The 18,078-nt window shown below is 34.5% G+C and overlaps 1 protein-coding gene and 1 pseudogene across 4 annotated transcripts in view; both read left to right on the forward strand.

The window, feature by feature from the left end:
* Positions 1-18,078, forward strand: part of Aftph (aftiphilin) — a 72,719-nt gene that overhangs the window by 23,487 nt on the left and 31,154 nt on the right. For all 4 annotated transcript variants that reach the window (XM_020161691.2, XM_020161690.2, XM_020161692.2 and 1 more), the window contains exon 2: positions 10,689-12,652. In XM_020161691.2, coding sequence (XP_020017280.1) covers positions 10,721-12,652 — 1,932 coding nt within the window. In that variant the 5' untranslated portion in view covers positions 10,689-10,720. The remainder of the gene's footprint in view (positions 1-10,688; positions 12,653-18,078) is intronic.
* On the forward strand, positions 466-2,062 carry LOC109685033 (heterogeneous nuclear ribonucleoprotein A1-like; annotated as a pseudogene).

Consider the following 18,078-nt stretch of genomic DNA (forward strand, 5'->3'; position numbering starts at 1 on the left):
TTAAATTTTCAAATAATTTCATTGTTGGTTAATCACAAATTAACCAACAAAAAAAAAGGTGCAAATTCAGTCTGGCACTGAACCTGCAATTAGAAGTTCTAGTCCAACCCAGGCAGAGTTTTCTAGAACCCATCTCAACAGAAAAAAGCTGGATGTGCGAGTATGTGCCTGTCACCCTAGCAACAGCAGAAGCTTAAAATAGGAGGATTGTGGTGACCTGAACAAAAAGTGAGACCCTATCTCTAAAACAGCCAGAGCAAATAGAGCTAGAGGTATGTGGCTCAAATGGTAGACACCTGCCTAGCAAGCACGATGTTACAAATTCATTACAAATGACAGTTTGGTGGAACAACTTGAGACTTGTACATTGTCACCCTCAAATATTTTGGTTTGTGTTTCCTACAACCAAGGGCATTCTCTTATATAATAGTGTTATGAAAATCAAGAGGTTAACATTGATACATTGCTGCTATCTAATCTTTGAACCTCACGTTTCACAATAATTCCAATAATGACCTTTATAGAAAGAGAATCCAGTTGAGAATAAAGTGTTGCATTTGTTTTATCCTTTTAGAGTCATCTTTAATCTGAAACAGTTCTTTTGTCTTTCCTTGACTTTTATGGCCTTGACATTCTTGAGGATTACAGGCCAGTTATTTTGTAGTGTTTCTCAATTTGGGTTTGTCTGAAGTTTCCTCATGAATTCAGATTATGTATTTTTGACAAGAATACTACAGAAGTGGTCCTGTGGGGATATGTTCATTAGCTTACTCCTTTCTGTCCGTGGACGTGGCCCAGGAAGCATCGCTTAAGTCTCTCTTCCTATTGCCGTTATGTCTAAGTCGGAGTCTCCTAAAGAGCCCGAACAACTGCGGAAGCTCTTCATCGGAGGGCTGAGCTTTGAAACGACCAGTGAGAGTCTGAAGAGCCATTTTGAGCAATGGGGAACCCTCACGGACTGTGTGGTAATGAGAGATCCAAACACCAAGCGCTCCAGGGGCTTTGGATTTGTCACTTATGCCACTGTGGAGGAGGTGGATGCAGCTATGAACGCAAGGCTACATAAGGTGGATGGAACCAAAAAGAGCTATCTCAAGAGAAGATTGTCAAAGACCGGGTGCCCACTTAACTGTGAAAAAGATCTTTGTTGGTGGCATTAAAGAAGACACTGAAGAACATCACCTGAGAGATTATTTTGAACAGTATGGAAAAATCAAAGTGATAGAAATCATGACAGACTGAGGCAGTGGAAAGAAAAGGGGCTTTGCTTTTGTCACTTTTGATGACCATGATTCTGTGGATAAGATGGTCATTCAGAAACACTGTACTGTGAATGACCACAGCTGCGAAGTAAGGAAAGCCCTGTCGAAACAAGAGATGGCTAGTGCTTCATCTAGCTAAAGAGGTCGAAGTGGTTCTGGAAACTTTGGTGGTGGTCGTGGAGGTGGATTTGGTGGCAATGACAATTTTGGTTGGGGAGGAAACTTCAGTGGTCGAGGTGGCTTTGGTGGTAGCCGTGGTGGTGGTGGATATGGTGGCAGTGGGGATGGCTACAATGGATTTGGTAATGATGGAAGCAATTTTGGAGGTGGTGGAAGCTACAATGACTTTGGCAGTTAAAACAATCAATCTTCAAATTTTGGACCCATGAAGGGAGGAAACTTTGGAGGCCAAAGCTCTGGCCCTTATGGTGGTGGAGGCCAGTACTTTGCTAAACCATGAAACCAAGGTGGCTATGGTGGTTCCAGCAGCAGCAGTAGCTATGGCAGTGGCAGAAGGTTTTAATTGCCAGGAAACAAAGATTAGCAGGGGAGGAGAGCCAGAGAAGTGACAGGGAAGCTACAGGTTACAACAGATTTGTGAACTCAGCCAAGCACAGTGGTGGCAGGGCCTAGCTGCTACAAAGAAGACATGTTTTAGACAATACTCATGTGTATGGGCAAAAAACTCGAGGACTGTATTTGTGACTAATTGTATAACAGGTTGTTTTAGTTTCTGTTCTGTGGAAAGTGTAAAGCATTCCAACAAAGGGTTTTAATATAGACTTTTTTTTTGCACCCATGCTGTTGATTGCTAAATATAATAGTCTGATCATGACGCTGAATAAATGTGTCTTTTTAAAAAAAAAAAAAAAAGAAGTGGTCCTGTGTTCTTCTCATTGCATCTGCTCAGGTGATGCATGAGTTCCATGTTCCATTGCTGATTATGTTCACGTTGATCACTTGATTAAGGATAGTATCAGGCTTCACCACTGTAAAGTTATACTTTTTCCCTTTGTAATTTAAGTAGATTGTGGGAAGGCGCTTTGAAACTATGCAAATATCCTCTGCCTCCTCTCATTTTCAGTTTATTCGCTTATACTTAAATCTGTAAAGACTTAGTATTTTATTCAGAAGGTATAATCTATTCTTTGATGCTCAAATTGTCCCTGGCTTAACTAATAAGAGTCCCTTCAAGCTAGTTTTTGTGTGTCCTTTTGACATGTCACCATTTTATGAATGATTTTAAATTTTAGAGAAAAGAATCATGTACTCAATAGTTGCGTAGTATGCTATTGTGGGGACATTGTAGTAATTTGCTTAAATGTTTCCTTTGGACCATTTTTTTCTAGAGTTTTTACAAAAGGAATTTGCATAATATAGCCAGATTGCCTTCTAGAATTCTTGTAACTATTTGTATGCGTGTTGTGTGTGGGTGTCCTTTTCCCCATACTATCATTGACAGTGACAGTGTTTTTAAATAATAAGAACTTCATAATTAGGGGGAAAGTGGTGGAGATCAAATTATCTTGGAACACTAAAGCATCAGAAAGGATTATCAGGACACTAATTAAGAGAAGAAAATAAGATTTTTTGTGTATTTTAACTTTCTTATTTTGTAAATCAGCAAAAAGAGTATCTCAGAGCTAATGCTGTTTTCTTTTTAATGGTGATTTCATAAGGAAGATAATTTTAAAGTACAAGTATTACACTGGAGTCTTTATTTTTTTATGACTTGCCCATTTCTTTCAAATAAGTCTCAGTGATTGATCAGTCATTAACTCAAAGAACCTTTTCAAAATTCTGAAGCCATTCTCCACCAAACAACTGTATGAACTTTGGAGACGTTATTCGCCAAAGGCCTCATTATTTTCACTTCTAAATTACACTATGTGATTTCTAAGTACCTTTACCCTAAAATTGGAACATTTTAAGTTTTAATCTAGGACTGGAGGCATGGCTAAAGTGAAGGCTCTGAGTTAAAACCCCAGTACTATCCAAAATTGGTTGGGTTTTGTGGTGAACATTTTCTTCATATATCTTAACTTGGCAACTGTGTGTTCAGAGAAGTAATCAGTTCATTGTTTTTGGGCTAGTTTTATTCTAGGACTTTAGTTGTCAGTCTTTTCTTTGCATTTTTATTGTACTTATTGCACATTGTGCATATCAGTGGGTATCACTGTTATATCTCCATACATGCCTATATCATGCTTTGATAGTATCCACCTTCCCAACTACCCTCTCTTACCATCTCTTTCCTTTCCCCTATGCCTGGTCCCCTTACCTTTCCCTAGTAGTACCTCTACTACATTCAGGTTATCTTTTTGTTTGTTCATTTCTTTTAATTCTAGTTTCCATGTATGAGACAATACCTGTGATACTTGTCTTTCTTTATCTGGCTTATTTTGCTTAACTTGAGAACCTCTTAGTTCCATGCATTTTCCTGGAAATGACATGATTTTGTTGTTCTGTATGAGTGAATAATACTTCATTGAATATGTACATATGTATGTATGGGTATGCATGCTCACACACACCCAGTGGATTATTGTCTTTTATCCACTCATCTGTTGATGGGTACCTAGGCTTATCCATAGCTTGGCTGTTGTAATCAGTGCTACAGTAAACACAGGTATGTGGGTATTTCTATTGTATGCTGACTTCATTTCCTTTAGGTATAACTCTGGAATAGTGTAGCTACTATATCATATAATGGTTCTATTTTTAGTTTTTTGAAAAAACTTCATATCATTTTCCATAGTGGCAATACTAATTTACATTCCCACCAACAATGGCTAAGAGTTCCTTTTTCCCCACATCCTTGCCAATTATTTAATTTTTTTAAATGATAGCCATTCTCACTGGGGTGAGATGGATCGCTCTGTAGTTTTGATTTGTATTTCCTGATAGCTAAAAATGTTGGGAATTTTTTCATGTATTTATTAGCCATTTATACTACCTCTGAGAAGTATCTGTTCTGATCATTTGTCCATTTGTCAATTGGACTACTTGTTCTTCTGTTGTTAAATTTATTGAGTTCTTTATAATTTCTGGATATTAGTCCTCTTGTCAGATAAATAGCTGGCAAAGATTTCTTCATTCCTATATGCTGTCTCTGTTGTTTCCTTTGCTATGCAGAAGCTTTTTATTTGATACAGTCCCAGATGTCAATTATTTTGTTTCCTGAGCTGTCAGAGTCCTATTCAGGATCTGTTACCTGTACCAATATCTTGAAGTGTTTCCCCTATATTTTCCTCTAGTAGTTTCAAATTTTCAGGTCTTACATTAAGGTTATTGATCTATTTTGAGTTGATTCTTGTAGAGGGTGAGAGATTGCTATCTACTTTCAGTCTTCTACATGTGAATATCTAGTTTTCCCAGCACCATTTGTTGAAGAAGCTGTCTTTTCACCAGTGTTTGGCTTTGGCACCTTCGTTGAAGATCAGTTGGCTACAGATTCATGGGTTTATTTCTGAGTCCTCTATTTCATTGATCTGTGTTTTATGCCTGTTTTTATGCCAGTACTGTACTGGTTTTGTTATTGTGGCCCTATAGTATATTTTGGAATCAGTTATTAGGATGCCTCCAGAATTTCATTTTTTGCTCAGGATTGCTTTGGCTAGTTGGGGCCTTTTGTGCTTCCATATGAATTTTAGGATTGTTTTCTATAGTTCTGGGAAGAATGTTATTGGAATTGCATTGAATGTGTCAATTACTTTCAATAATATGACCATTTTAACAGTATTAATTCTCCCTGTTCTTTACATCTTCTAGTGTCACCTTCAGTTTCCTTCTTCTGTGTTTTATAGTTTTTATTGTAGAAGTCTTTAACCTCCTTAGTTAGGTGTTTTTCCTGGTTTTATTTTGTTTTTGTTTTGGGGGCTATCATGAATGGGGTTGTTTTCCTGATTTCTGTCTTAGGGAGTTTATTATTGGTACATAGAAAAGCTACTGATTTTTGTACATTGATTTTTGTATCCTGCTACTTTGCTGAATTTTTCAGTTCTAAAAGTCTTTTTTAGAGGTCATACCCCAATACTGAAAAAAAAAAAAGCAAGTGAACACCCTGATTTTAGAGGAAATATTTTCAGCTTATCTTCACACAAGATATTGACTATGGGTATATAATAGGTAATTTTTAGTATGTAGAAGTATGATCTTTCTATACCTCATTTATTCAGAGTTTTCATCATGAAGAAATGTTGAATTTTATCAAAGGCTCTTCTGTATCTATTATGATCATGTGATTTTTTTTCCATTGATTCTCTTTATGTATTATATTGCCTTTATTGATTTCTGTATGTTGAACCATTCTTGCATTCCTGGAATGAAACCAAGTTGATCATGATGTTACAATCTTTTCAATGTGTTGTTGAATTCAATTTGTTTGAAAATGTTTGCGTCTGTGTTCATCAAGGATATTGGTGTATATATTTTTTGGTTGTGTCCTTATTAGGCTTTGGTATCAGGATAATACTGGCTTTATAGAATGAGTTTAGAAATGTTCCTTGTCTTTCTATTTTATGGAATAAAATAGAAAATATTTTATTTATATTTTATTTTATTTATATTTAGGATCATTGATATTAGTTCTTCTTTAAAAGACTCTTAGAATTCAGCCACAAATCCATCCAGTCCTGGACTATTCTTTGTTGGGCACTTTGTATTACAGCTTTGATCTTATTGTTAATGATATTTTTAGATTTCTTTATATCCTCTTGTTTCTATTTCGGTAGGTCATGTATGTCTAGAAATTTGTCCATTTCTTCCACATTTCCAAATTATTGGCAAATAATTTTTCACAGTATTCATTAATGATCCTATGGATTTCAGTAGTATCTGTTGTAATATCCCCTTTTTCATCTCTAATTTTAATTATTGGAGTCTTTTTTCTTGGTTAGTTTGGGGAAATGTTTGTTAACTTTGTCTTTTCAAAGAACTGAATCTTTGTTTCATTGATTGTTTGTATTGTTCTTTTAGTCTCTTATTTCATTTATTTCCATGCTGGTTTTATTTCTTTCCTTCTATTGATTTTGGGTTTGAGCTTATTTTTCTTAAACCTTGAGATTCATCATTAGGTTATTTACTTGAAAGCTACGAAAACACTCTAGCTATAAACTTCCCTCTTAGAACTGCTTTTTCTGGATCCCACTGATTCTTACATGTTGTGTTGCCATTTTCATTTTATTCTAGAAATTTTTTAATCCCCTCATATCAAAAAGGTATTGTTCAACATCCATATAGTTGTATAATTTCTGTAGTTTCTCTTGATGTTAATTTCTAGTTTCATTCCACTGTAATCTGATAAGATGTAAGAAATTTTTTCAGAATTTTTGTATTTGTTAAGACTTGCTTTATATGGCCTAAAATAGGATTCATTTGAAAAATGTTCCAAATGTTAATGAAAATAATGTATATTCTTACACTATTTGAATGGAATATTCTATCAATGCCTGTTACGTACATTTAATCTATAGTGTAATTTAACTCCATTGTTTCTTAGTTGGTTTCTCATTTTACATGGTTTGGTTTGGTCTAGACCCATATATTGGTGAAATTGGGGTATCGAAGCCACCCACTATTATAGTATTGAGGGCCTGTGTTTCCCTTTGTGTCTTGTAGCATTTGATTTATAGAACTGGGTGCTCCAGTCATTATAGCTATACATATATAGCTTCTTGATGAGTTGTTTACTTTATCAATATGTAGTGACTTTCCTTGTCTCTTTTGACCAATTTTGGGTTAAAGTCTGTTTTGTCAGATATTAGTATAAGTGTTCCTGCTTGTTTATAGATTCCATTTACTTGAAATATCATCTTATATCTTTTCATTTTATCTGTGTATGCCTTTGTTGCTGAGGTGTATTTCTATAGGCAGCATATTCTTGGTCATATGTTTTAATCTAATCATCCAGACTGTGTTTTAATTGGACAATTATAACCATTTACATTCATGGTTATTACAAAAGGTATATACTAGTTCCTGCCATTTTGTTGTTTTTTCATTGGTGTTTTGAATAATCTTTCTTTGTTTCTCCTTTATGCATTTTAGAGGTTTGATGGCTTACTGAATTAATCATGTTTGAGTCTTTATTAATTCTCATTTACTTATCTACTCTTCTAGTAGCATCTTTTTTGGGGTTTTTTTTCTTTTTTCTTTTTTTGGTAATACTGGGGTTTGAACTCGGCTTCATGCTTATAGGCAGGAACTCTACTGATTGAGCCATGCCTTCAGACCAGATTTATTCTTGCTTATGCTGTTGTGATTGTGTTTGTCTTGCTTCCCTTTCTGTGTGTAGGATTCCTTTATCTTCTGTAATGCTCGTTCAGTGGTCATGAATTCTTTTATACTTATCATTGAAGGTCTTTATTTCTCCTTCGATTCTGAAGGATAATTTCATTGACTTGGCACTTCTTGCACCTTTCAGTATTTTTTCATCATTCTTTATTATATTGGTCAGTTTTAACTTTATGTTGGTTAGTTTTAACTGTAATACAGCATGGAGAGGTTCATTTTTGATCATGTCCATTTGTTGTTCCACATGCCTCCTGTACCTGAATTTTTTTTGCTATTATTTTACCAAATAAGTTCTTTATACCTTTAGTCTGCCTCGCTGCTTCTTTGTCTATATCAGCTATTCATAAGTTTGGTCTCCAAATCATGTCACATAGGCCTTGTATAATCTCTTCATATTTTTATTACTGTTTGTGATAATTCATCAATCTTGTTTTTAAGCCCTTGTATGCTTCCATTTCATCTTGTCGGTTGATGAGGATTTCAACTAAGACTTTTTATTTGACTTACGGAGTTTTTTCATCTGAAAGATTTCTGTTGGGTCTTTTTTTTTTTTTTCAGAATCTCTCTATTGAATTGCTCTTTTCAACTATTTATTTGTATTCTCTTTGAAACCATTTTTTAAATGTGTCTTTTGTATTCTTTGGTCTTTTATCCTCTTTGATATTTTTCGATTCAGTTATTAGTAAGTTATGAACTTGAACAGAAGTCATGTTGCCTGTGTTTTCATATTTCTTGTGTTTCTATGTTGAGATTTGCATATCTGTTAAAATGGATATCTTTTCTGCTTTTATATGAGGGTCTTCACTGAGGCCTTCTTTCAAAGGCCAGTATTGTTCAAAGAGGAGAAAAGAAACTTCACTAACAACTGTACTTGTTGAGTCTGGTTGCTCCAGTCCCCTCTACCTCCTAGCCAGGGTTGTAGTTATGGATTGCTTTGTACTTCTCCAAGTTGCCTTTCTCCTTCTGCATACTTTTTAGTTTTCCTGACATGTTTGTCTTGATTCCTAGAGCTCTTCCCATTTTTTTCTCCTCAGAATATAGTCTCTTCTTTGTTGTCCTGACTTTTCTCACTTGTAGTTGTTTGCAGGATACTTCTATTCTGCCATCTTCTCCCCATCCTTATTTTGCTTTTAATGTTAAGTCTCATTTGTGGGCTTATCACAGAAGATCAGAATATCCCTGACAGATTTCATTTAAGAATTAAATACGTATAAAAAGAAGCCATCATAAATGAATATGGGAAGGATTATTGAGCAAATGTAATTTTGATCACCAGCGGTTTAGGGAAAAAACTCACTTAGATCCTTGCTTTATATAATAAAGCACAATAAGTTCTAGATGTATTTAAAATATAAATGTTAAAAGTAAAAACAAAGGAAAATAAAAGTATTAATTCTTAAGCTTATATGATAGCAAAATTGTAAAGAAAATTACAAAGAAGATCAACTTATTATTTGCCACCATAAAATAACTTGGGAAAACAGTTTGGCAGGGTTTTTTTGTTTGTTTTATGAGGTTGAACATACCATATGACCCAGCATTCACATTCTTGAATATTTATGTTTTAGAGAAATGAAAACTTACGTTCATACACCAGCTTTGGTTTTTTTGTACGTTTGTTTTGGTGGGACTGGGGTATTAACTCAGGACTTTGTGTTTGCAAAACAGATGCTCTACCTACAGGTAATATTAATATTACCCTCCAGTCCATTTTCTCAAGTTATTTTGGAGATAGGGTCTTGCATACTATTTGCCCTGGCTGTCCTCAAACAGAGATCCTCCCAATCTCAGCCTCCCAGGTAGCTAGGATTGTAGGCATGTGCCACTGGTACCCAACTAACAGCTTTATTTGTATTGTAAAATACTGGAAATAACCTGGGTGTCCTATATGCCACATGGATGGCTCTCTAGGGATGAATGGGAAAAAGGATAGTTTCAAAGGATTACATATTACACAGTTTCAAAATACTCAATGTAGCATAGTTATGATGGAGAATAGATCAGTGGTTTCCAAGGGTTAGGGTTCAGGGAAGGGTGTGACTATAAAAGGTCATCATGAGGGAGTTTCTTTTATTGATTGCAGTTTTTAGTCCTGATTATAGTGATGATTAATCTACACACGTGACAAAATTTTATAAATCAACACAGGAGCCAAAAAAATAAAATTCATGAAATCCAAACAAGGCCTGAACCTGAATTAATAGTATTTTACTTTTGCCTGTTTTCTGGTTTGACCATTTACATATGGTCTCTAACTGGGATGAAACCATGACAAGAAGATTAGAATTTTTCAGCTTTATAACATTGTGAAAGCAGTATGCATTCAGTAGAAACCATATTTTGAGTTTTGATCTTATCCTGGTTTAGTGATATGCAGAAGGATACTCTCGTGAGCAGCGTGAAACCCAGTGGCCACATGATCATAAGGATAACTAACCATTCCTCTGCAGTTTTCTATGTTGCTGAGCTATAGGGGTCATTTGATTAGGTATGTTAAATACATTTTCAATTTGTGATCATTTCATCTTGTGATGGATTTATCAAGATGTATGCTATCCTAAGTCAAGGAGCATCTGTACCATGGCTAGAAGCTGGTGGAATATACATGAGGACTCTACTATTTGCTACTTCTTACGAGCCTTAAACTACTTCACAATGAAAAATTATTAAAACTCAAATCAGAAATAAAGATTGAAAAGCAAAGTGAAGCACATATTTGTAGAAATTATTAGAGATAAATTTTTGTCTTTCATATATATAAAACTCATACAAATCCATGGGGCAAGCACTGAGTCCCCAGTTAAGATTTAAACAAGACTTTAACAGAATTAACCTGTACCCAAGAGAAAATTTTGTAGTTATACTTTTGAAAATGTATATTCAAGATTTTCTGAAATGCCCAAATTTCATTCATGTACTACCAGTGCCCTTGGTAACATATGCTAAAAGAGAAAAAACATATTTTGCTAGTAGGTAATAGCTGTATAGTTATCAAAGACAAAAATTGTTTGCATGATACAGAACAGTGCAGCATAAATTTGCATTGTTTTAAAGTAGCTTTGAGAAATTATTGAAAGTTCTTATTATATGTGATCTTCCCCCTCCATAAAAGCTTTTTTTTCTTTTTTTCAGATATAAATTAATTATTTGAAAGAACGTGAACAATGGAGCCAGACATCATTCGAATGTACTCTTCATCCCCACCACCACTGGACAATGGAGCAGAGGAGGATGATGATGATGAATTTGGAGAATTTGGTGGGTTTTCAGAAGTTAGCCCTTCCAGTGTCGGGTTTGTAGATTTTGATACACCAGATTATACTTGTCCCAAGGAAGAGTTCGTATCTTCAAACCATTTTATGCCAATTCATGATTTCTCAGAAAACGTAGCTAGCCTTACAAGCTTTAAGTCCATTAAAAATGGTAATGATAAGGATATAACTGCTGAACTTTCTACTCCTGTGGAAGAACAGTCTGTTTTACTTTCTAACACCAGCAAAGAAATTATTTCATCTATAACTTCAGATACTTCCACTGATGGCATTGAAAATCCAGGAGATTTAAATAAAGTAATGGAACAGAGACAAAATGTTGAAACACCTGAAAATTTCTCTCTAGGAGATTTTAGAACTGATATGAACATAGTTCATCAAAACAAGCAGTTAGAGAGCTGCAATGGTGAAAAGCCTCCCTGTCTGGAGATTCTAACAAATGGGTTTGCAGGGTTGGAAACTGTAAATCCTCAGGGAACAGATGATCTGGACAATGTCGCTGATTCAAAGGGACGGAAACCTCTCAGTCTTAGCACTTACAGCACTGAGCACAATTTAGACTCTGCACCTAGTCCTGCTGAGGAATTTGCAGACTTTGCCACATTTTCCAAAAAGGAAAGAATACAACTAGAAGAAATAGGACGTGCAGTTTTAAAGGATCGAGATGTATTAACCATTCAGGAGAACAACAAAATTAATAGAGTCAATGAACTGAATTCTGTAAAAGAAGTGTCTTTGGATAGAAGCTTTGGTGATAAAGGAGACACTGATGGAGAGCATCAGCTTTTTGGTTCAGAAATCAGTGAAATGACTGACAGAGATTTCAGTGTTGAAAAACAAAGCCTTCCAACACTGCAACAAGATGAATTTTTAAATTCAAGTATTCAGTCAGAGGCTTGGAGCTTGGTAGACTCGGCCGATAATTCAGAAGCCATTAGGAGAGAACAATGTAAAACTGAGGAAAAACTTGATAAGTTTACTTCTAAATGTGCTGACCTATGCATGGATTCTATTAAAACTTCTAATGCTGATGAAGTTGGTTCTTCCAAAGAAGAAAGTAGAAAGTTTACCAATTCCCAAAGCCCATACATTGATCCCACAGAAGAAAATGTTTTGGATGATTCTGTAAGCATAAAAAATGGTGATAGTAGTAATGACTTCATGACTTGCAATGATACCAATGAGGATGAATTTGGTGACTTTGGCACAGCCAGTGGTACCACTCCACCTTTTGTTACTGGTACTCAAGATTCAATGAGTGATGTTACCTTTGAAGAGTCTTCAGAGCACTTTCCACATTTTAGTGAACCAGGTGATGACTTTGGAGAATTTGAGGATACAAATGCTATTTCTTGCCAAGAGGAAATGATATTTACTCAGTCAGACCTAAAACAGATTTCTGATGGTTTATCAGAGGAATGTCAGTTGGCAAGAAAGTGTAGTGGAACAGGTACTGAACCTGTTTCAAAACTGAAAAATGAGCAAGATGGTGAGTTTGGAGATTTTGATTCTGTGCCAAATACTGAAGACAACTGCAGTGCTTTTCAAGACTCTGATGATTTTGCAGACTTCAGTTCAGCTGGTCCTAGCCAAATTGTAGATTGGAATGCTTTTGAGGATGAACAAAAAGATGGTTGTTCTTGGGCTGCTTTTGGAGACCAGCAAGCTACTGAATCTCATCATCGAAAGGAAGTCTGGCAGTCACATAGGACAGATGAAAATATTGATACTCTGGGAACCCCCAAGATACATAGTGTCCCTTTAGCAACTTCCAAAGGAGCAGTTGCTTGTGGCCATTTACAGGAATCAGCCAATTCAGTTCAGGTATTTACTAATTTCCTATATTTTTTATGACACATGAATTGTGGAGGCTTCTAATTTAGCTTTTTAGAAAAGTTTCAATTGAGTATTTATTGAAGGAGTCTCTGTTTTATATATAAAACTTACCTGATTTGTAGATAAGTTACATTTTTCACAAACCTTTGAGAGAAATTACAAATAGACAGTCATGTGGTAAAGCTTTGTGAGATTTTTATCCCAGAGAGAAATTGAAGTACAGTTTTTATTGCAGTAAAAGGCAAGCAGAATTTGAAACCTTATCCTGAGGTATAAATGCTATAATGATTGAACAATAGGGAAAAAAAGCAGTTTCAGACCTCATAATTTAATGGCTACAAAAGAAATCTACAGGGAGAGTATGAGATGAATTAAAGGTTAGTTCTAGAACAAGAAATGGCTATAGGTTGACTTATGGTTATATTGATTTGCTTATAATTTTTTGCAAATATACATAGATGTATACTCTTTTTAGGGAGTAGGTGTATCAGAGAGAATATTTTTATCCCTCAGACCTGTATACTATTCTTTTCTGGTTCATACTGTCTACAAACCTTATTTCTCCAATTGCTGTTTGCTAAGAAACACAAAGGCTGTTTTAATGAAAATGGTTGTATGTCATTGCATTGGTACCTTTGACACATTAAGATATTAGATTACAAAATTACCAGTTGCTGTGTGCCACTAATCATTTTTCAGTTGGCCTTGAGTGTCTAAATAGTTTTAACTTGCTAATTCTTTTATTACATGGTTTGGCTATCTGTATTGCTCCTATTGAGTAATTTATTATTGAGTCAGAACCTTAAAATTTTAAATAAGAAGTAAACTAATTATAGTGCAAAATGAAGACTGTTGGTCTTGACCTAACCCTTGTCCTGTTTTGTTTCATCTCACTAGAGTATAGGGTGACACTGGTATTGGATGATCTTTAATTTGTAGCCTTAGAACTTTTAACATCATCACATAATGAATTTTTAAAAGTATAGACCACTTCAAGTAAGAGTTTCTTACATCATTACAAGTTGATTGGAGTTATTTATTAGAATTGGACAACGTAATATAGCATATGATCTTCATGGAATATGACAGGTTTGTTTGGATCTTCACTCAGCCTCTTAAAAGCTTTATGGTTTTAGATAATAAGCAACAAAATAAATCTTCAGAAAGAAGAAATTTGTAGTATGATTCTGATTTGTAAAAATAAAATAGAAACTGTATAGAGATGAGATTTGCTTGCTAGGGCCTCAGGCTTTTATTATTGTAGAATGGATTTTTCAAAATGACAGAATTTGGAGATGGATCTAGGTTGGGAAGAGAAACTGCTGGAAGAAGGGAAAGAAGTTTGGGAAGAAAGTTGAGGTAAGAAAGTAGATAATCCCTGCCAAGTAAATTAACTAAGTCAGAAGTCAATGAAGATTGAACAGTGACTTTATTTCTATCCTCCTGTTTTGAAGGAGAGTTATAGCCTGCACTTCCTCTCTTCACCATCAGCTGGAAAAGTACATCAATCTTAGTCTTGTCCTTTCAGAAAGGATTAGATTCATTAATATTTCTCTTTAAATATTTCTCCTAGTTATTGAAGTATTTAAGACAGCACAGAAATCCTTACATACACATGATAATAAACATACTTTTTTTAATGGTAAAACTTGAAATGACTTAACTCCTGTGGAATCTTACCTGGATGCAGTTAGGGTCCTGAGCAGAATGTCATTAAGTGATTTTGTCCAAAGTATGATTGCAGAATGTTCTAAGAGTCTTTTAGGATTCAGGGCTCAGTTAATTCAGTTAAACAACACGGAGAATAACTCTTTGTTTTGCGAACTCAGGCAAACAGTATAGTTGTCATTTCAGATATTTTTCATTTTTCACTGTTTTTGGTGTGTAATTAACATTATCCAAGTCCCTTTTTTTAGCACTTTTTTTTAGCCTATCAAAAGAATAAAATTTCAATAAAGATATCCTTCATGAATTTGTTGCAATAATTTATTACTTAGATGGGGAAAAACTCAACCAAGAAGAAATTTTCAAACTTTAAGATGTTCTAAGAAAATGTATTCTTTTCTCTTCAGTGATTTTTTTTCTGCAAACCCTGAGTTCAGTATCTTTCATTCCCTTGTAAACATTCTTATATATTATGTATTACATTATTTACATATATATATATAAAAGTATATATATATATATATACTTTTTTTTTTCTTTTTTTGGCAGTCCTGGGGCTTGAACTCAGGGCCTCACCTTGCTAGGCAGGCACTCTAGCACTTGAGCCACTCCACCAGCCCTAACATTCTTATAAATGGTAGAGAAAGATAAGTATGGTACCTCTATTGTGCAAAGGAGAAAGAGGTCAAAGCTCATCTTCACTTTTTTGGGCTGAGATTTAAAACAAAAGATAAAATCATAAGCATTGAACTGAGCTTTTGTAAAATTTTAAGATACTGCTCTAGAAGTTACTTGAGAATTTAGGTAAATGATAATTACCTGTTCATATTAAAATTCCCCTATAGAAAGGAAGACTGTGTGTGATTTTTTTGTTAATAATTGTTTAGAATACTGGGGAAATGTTACTAGCCGACGATTTTTTTTTTTTAAGAGCTTTGAAAATTAAAACAAAAAAAGAAAATTAAAAAGAAAAAAAAGAAATCACTAATATTTTGTCCTGTGCTATTTTCAGATTAAGTAGTTACTGATTTTTCACAATCAGCATTCTTGTACTGAAGGTAACCAATCCTACATTTTTGCCTTTATTTAATCACCTACCTAAGATTTGTGCATATTTTCCTTTCTGTGGGTGAACATTTGAATTATAAGCAACAAAATAAAAGAATTAAGATTTAAGATTTTAACCTTATGGATCTTTGCTAACTTACTTTAAATATTTGGATAGCATTTACATTTGCTGTTTTTCCCTTCAGAAAATTTGACATTCTGGTATTTAATTCTAACATAGATAGAAATAGTTTTTAGTTATCCAGAAACTGTACGAAGTAGCAAGTTGTCTTTTTTAGAACATTGTAAATATTACAATTGGTTACTCTTTTTGCATAACTTGAAGTTGGAAATTGATAAGCATACAAGTGTAGATTGTACTTGATATCTTACTTAATATTTAATAGTGGGAAGGCATAAAGTATCCTTTTAAATGGAAGATTAAATTACTCAGTGGATTTTATGTTTCTTCTAAACTTCCATTTAAGTGAAGACCCAATGCTATCAATATTAAAACTATTGACACTAACCAACTTCTGTTCCTAAGCCTGATAGGAAAACTGACAGGAAATATGTTGAAAGAATTTTAAGAGTTGCCTTAAATACAAAATACTTTAAAAGAAATATGCATTTGAGTGGCATAAGAACCAGAATCTAGGATCCTAGGTGTGGTCTTCCACACACCTCTGGAAAGCTGAATTAGACTTGTGGTACTTATATTCTTTTTGTACTCTGTAGTCATTTATAAAATATGAGTATAGGGATGGCAGAATGCCTTAAGTGGTAGAGAGCCTCCCTAGTAAGCAGTAGACCCTGAGTTCATCCCCCAGTACTGCATAACAAACAAAAAAAAAACTACAGGTGTGTTAATTAGGGAAACAGAACCAGTAGGATGCTGTGTGAGTTGAAAGAGACAGACAGATAGGGATTTATTGGAAATTGAGAAGTTCTGAAATACACAGTCAGCAAACTGAAGACCCATGAGAGTTGATATAGTTCCAGTTTAAATCTGAAAGCCTGACAACTAGGAGAGCCAATGTAAGTTCTGAAAGCTGGCAGCCTTGAGAGCCAGGAGGAGCCAATTTTTCAGTTCATATCAGAAAGTAGGAAAAGATTGATGTCATATAACTCAAGTCAGGCAGGAGAAATTCTCTCTTACTCAACCTTTTTGTTCTATTTAGGTCTTTAACTGATTAGGTGAGGCCCACTCACTTTAGGGAGGGCAGTCTGCCTCAGTTAAGTCTACCAGTTAATCTCACCCAGAAATACCCTTGCATGTTGAACCAAATGTCTCAGCACCCCAGACATCGGTTTAGTCAAGTTGGTGCATAAAATTAACCATCACATGAGGGAATACCATATGTTCATAGCTTTCAGGATTTTTGGAAGGCTTGTTAAGACATACCATGTGAAAAACTCTGCATTAGATAAGGTAGCATATTTATATCAATAGATAAAATGAAATGGCTATTTATACACCCCACATTTCTTCCCCTACCTGCAGACATAGAGATTGGATAGAACTGGGAATGATATAAGTGAAGCATACATGATACTTTGCCCCCTTTGATGAATTAAACCATTGGGTAGTTGATCTCTTTTGCTTTCCAGAAATAAATGTGGTTTGAAAAAGTAATACTTATTCATTACATTCAAGGAAATGAAAGAGTCTGATAGGAAATACATATATATAAGAAAATGGGGAAAGATAAAAGTTATAAAAGCCAGTGTACCTTTGGAGATGTGATGTAGCCAAGGTTGTATTAGGACTTTCATGAGCCTATTCTTCATAAAAGATGTTTAAGGTTATATTTTATGACTTGGTATAAAAATGGATATATTAATATTATATGATAATATATTGTGTTAATATAAATATTGAAACATTTTCATGGCCTAGAGCTCTAAAAGTATTGTGCAGTTAGCATAGTGAGCATTTAGTATAGTGATTAAACTAAGACTCTGTAGTCATGCTGCTAGAATTAGATCCAAAGATTTGAAGTCATATTAGCAACTTTCCTGAAGCTCAAGGTTTATATAATTACAGTAGTACTTACTTTTAAATGCTCAGTATGAGGATAAATGAAATTGTACATGTAAAGGTGCTTAGTACAGTATACATAGTAAATTTCAGTAAATGTTAGCTGTTACTAAATAACCTCAGAAACAAACTTAATGGAAAATGGTCTTTGAAGATAGAAGAAATAAGTGTTACTAACTGTATTGTTTGGCAATGGTGGAAAGAAATAGGAAGGCAAATCAGAATTTGTATAGAAGTTTGTAGTTCTGGCTATTGACAATATACTTACCTTTCTTGCTATTTTGAGAACAAAAGCTCTTGCACTAGGCTAGTTCCTTTCTAAGAATGGTTTTGACACAAATATTTCTGGATACTGTGCACTTCTGTGCAATGGCCAGATAATGCTACTAATTTGCCAGGCTTAGAATTAGTATATATGTGAATGAAATGACATGACTAAGTTGCATAAGCTGGTATTCACCTAACTAGTCAACAATTTCCATATTCCATATTTAATGGAGAACTGATGATGATTTTTCCTCTTCATGTTTCGGAGTTAAAGGCATTTAAAATTCAAGTAATTTGTGTAAGTATTATTGTATTTAGTTTGCTACTTAGTTAACCTTGGCTAAATACTTAGAATGTTAATTATATGTGCATTTGTTGCCCTCATAGAGTGTGG

This window comes from Castor canadensis, chromosome 12 (assembly GCF_047511655.1).
Source record: "Castor canadensis chromosome 12, mCasCan1.hap1v2, whole genome shotgun sequence".
In the NCBI taxonomy this organism is placed as follows: Eukaryota; Metazoa; Chordata; class Mammalia; order Rodentia; family Castoridae; genus Castor; species Castor canadensis.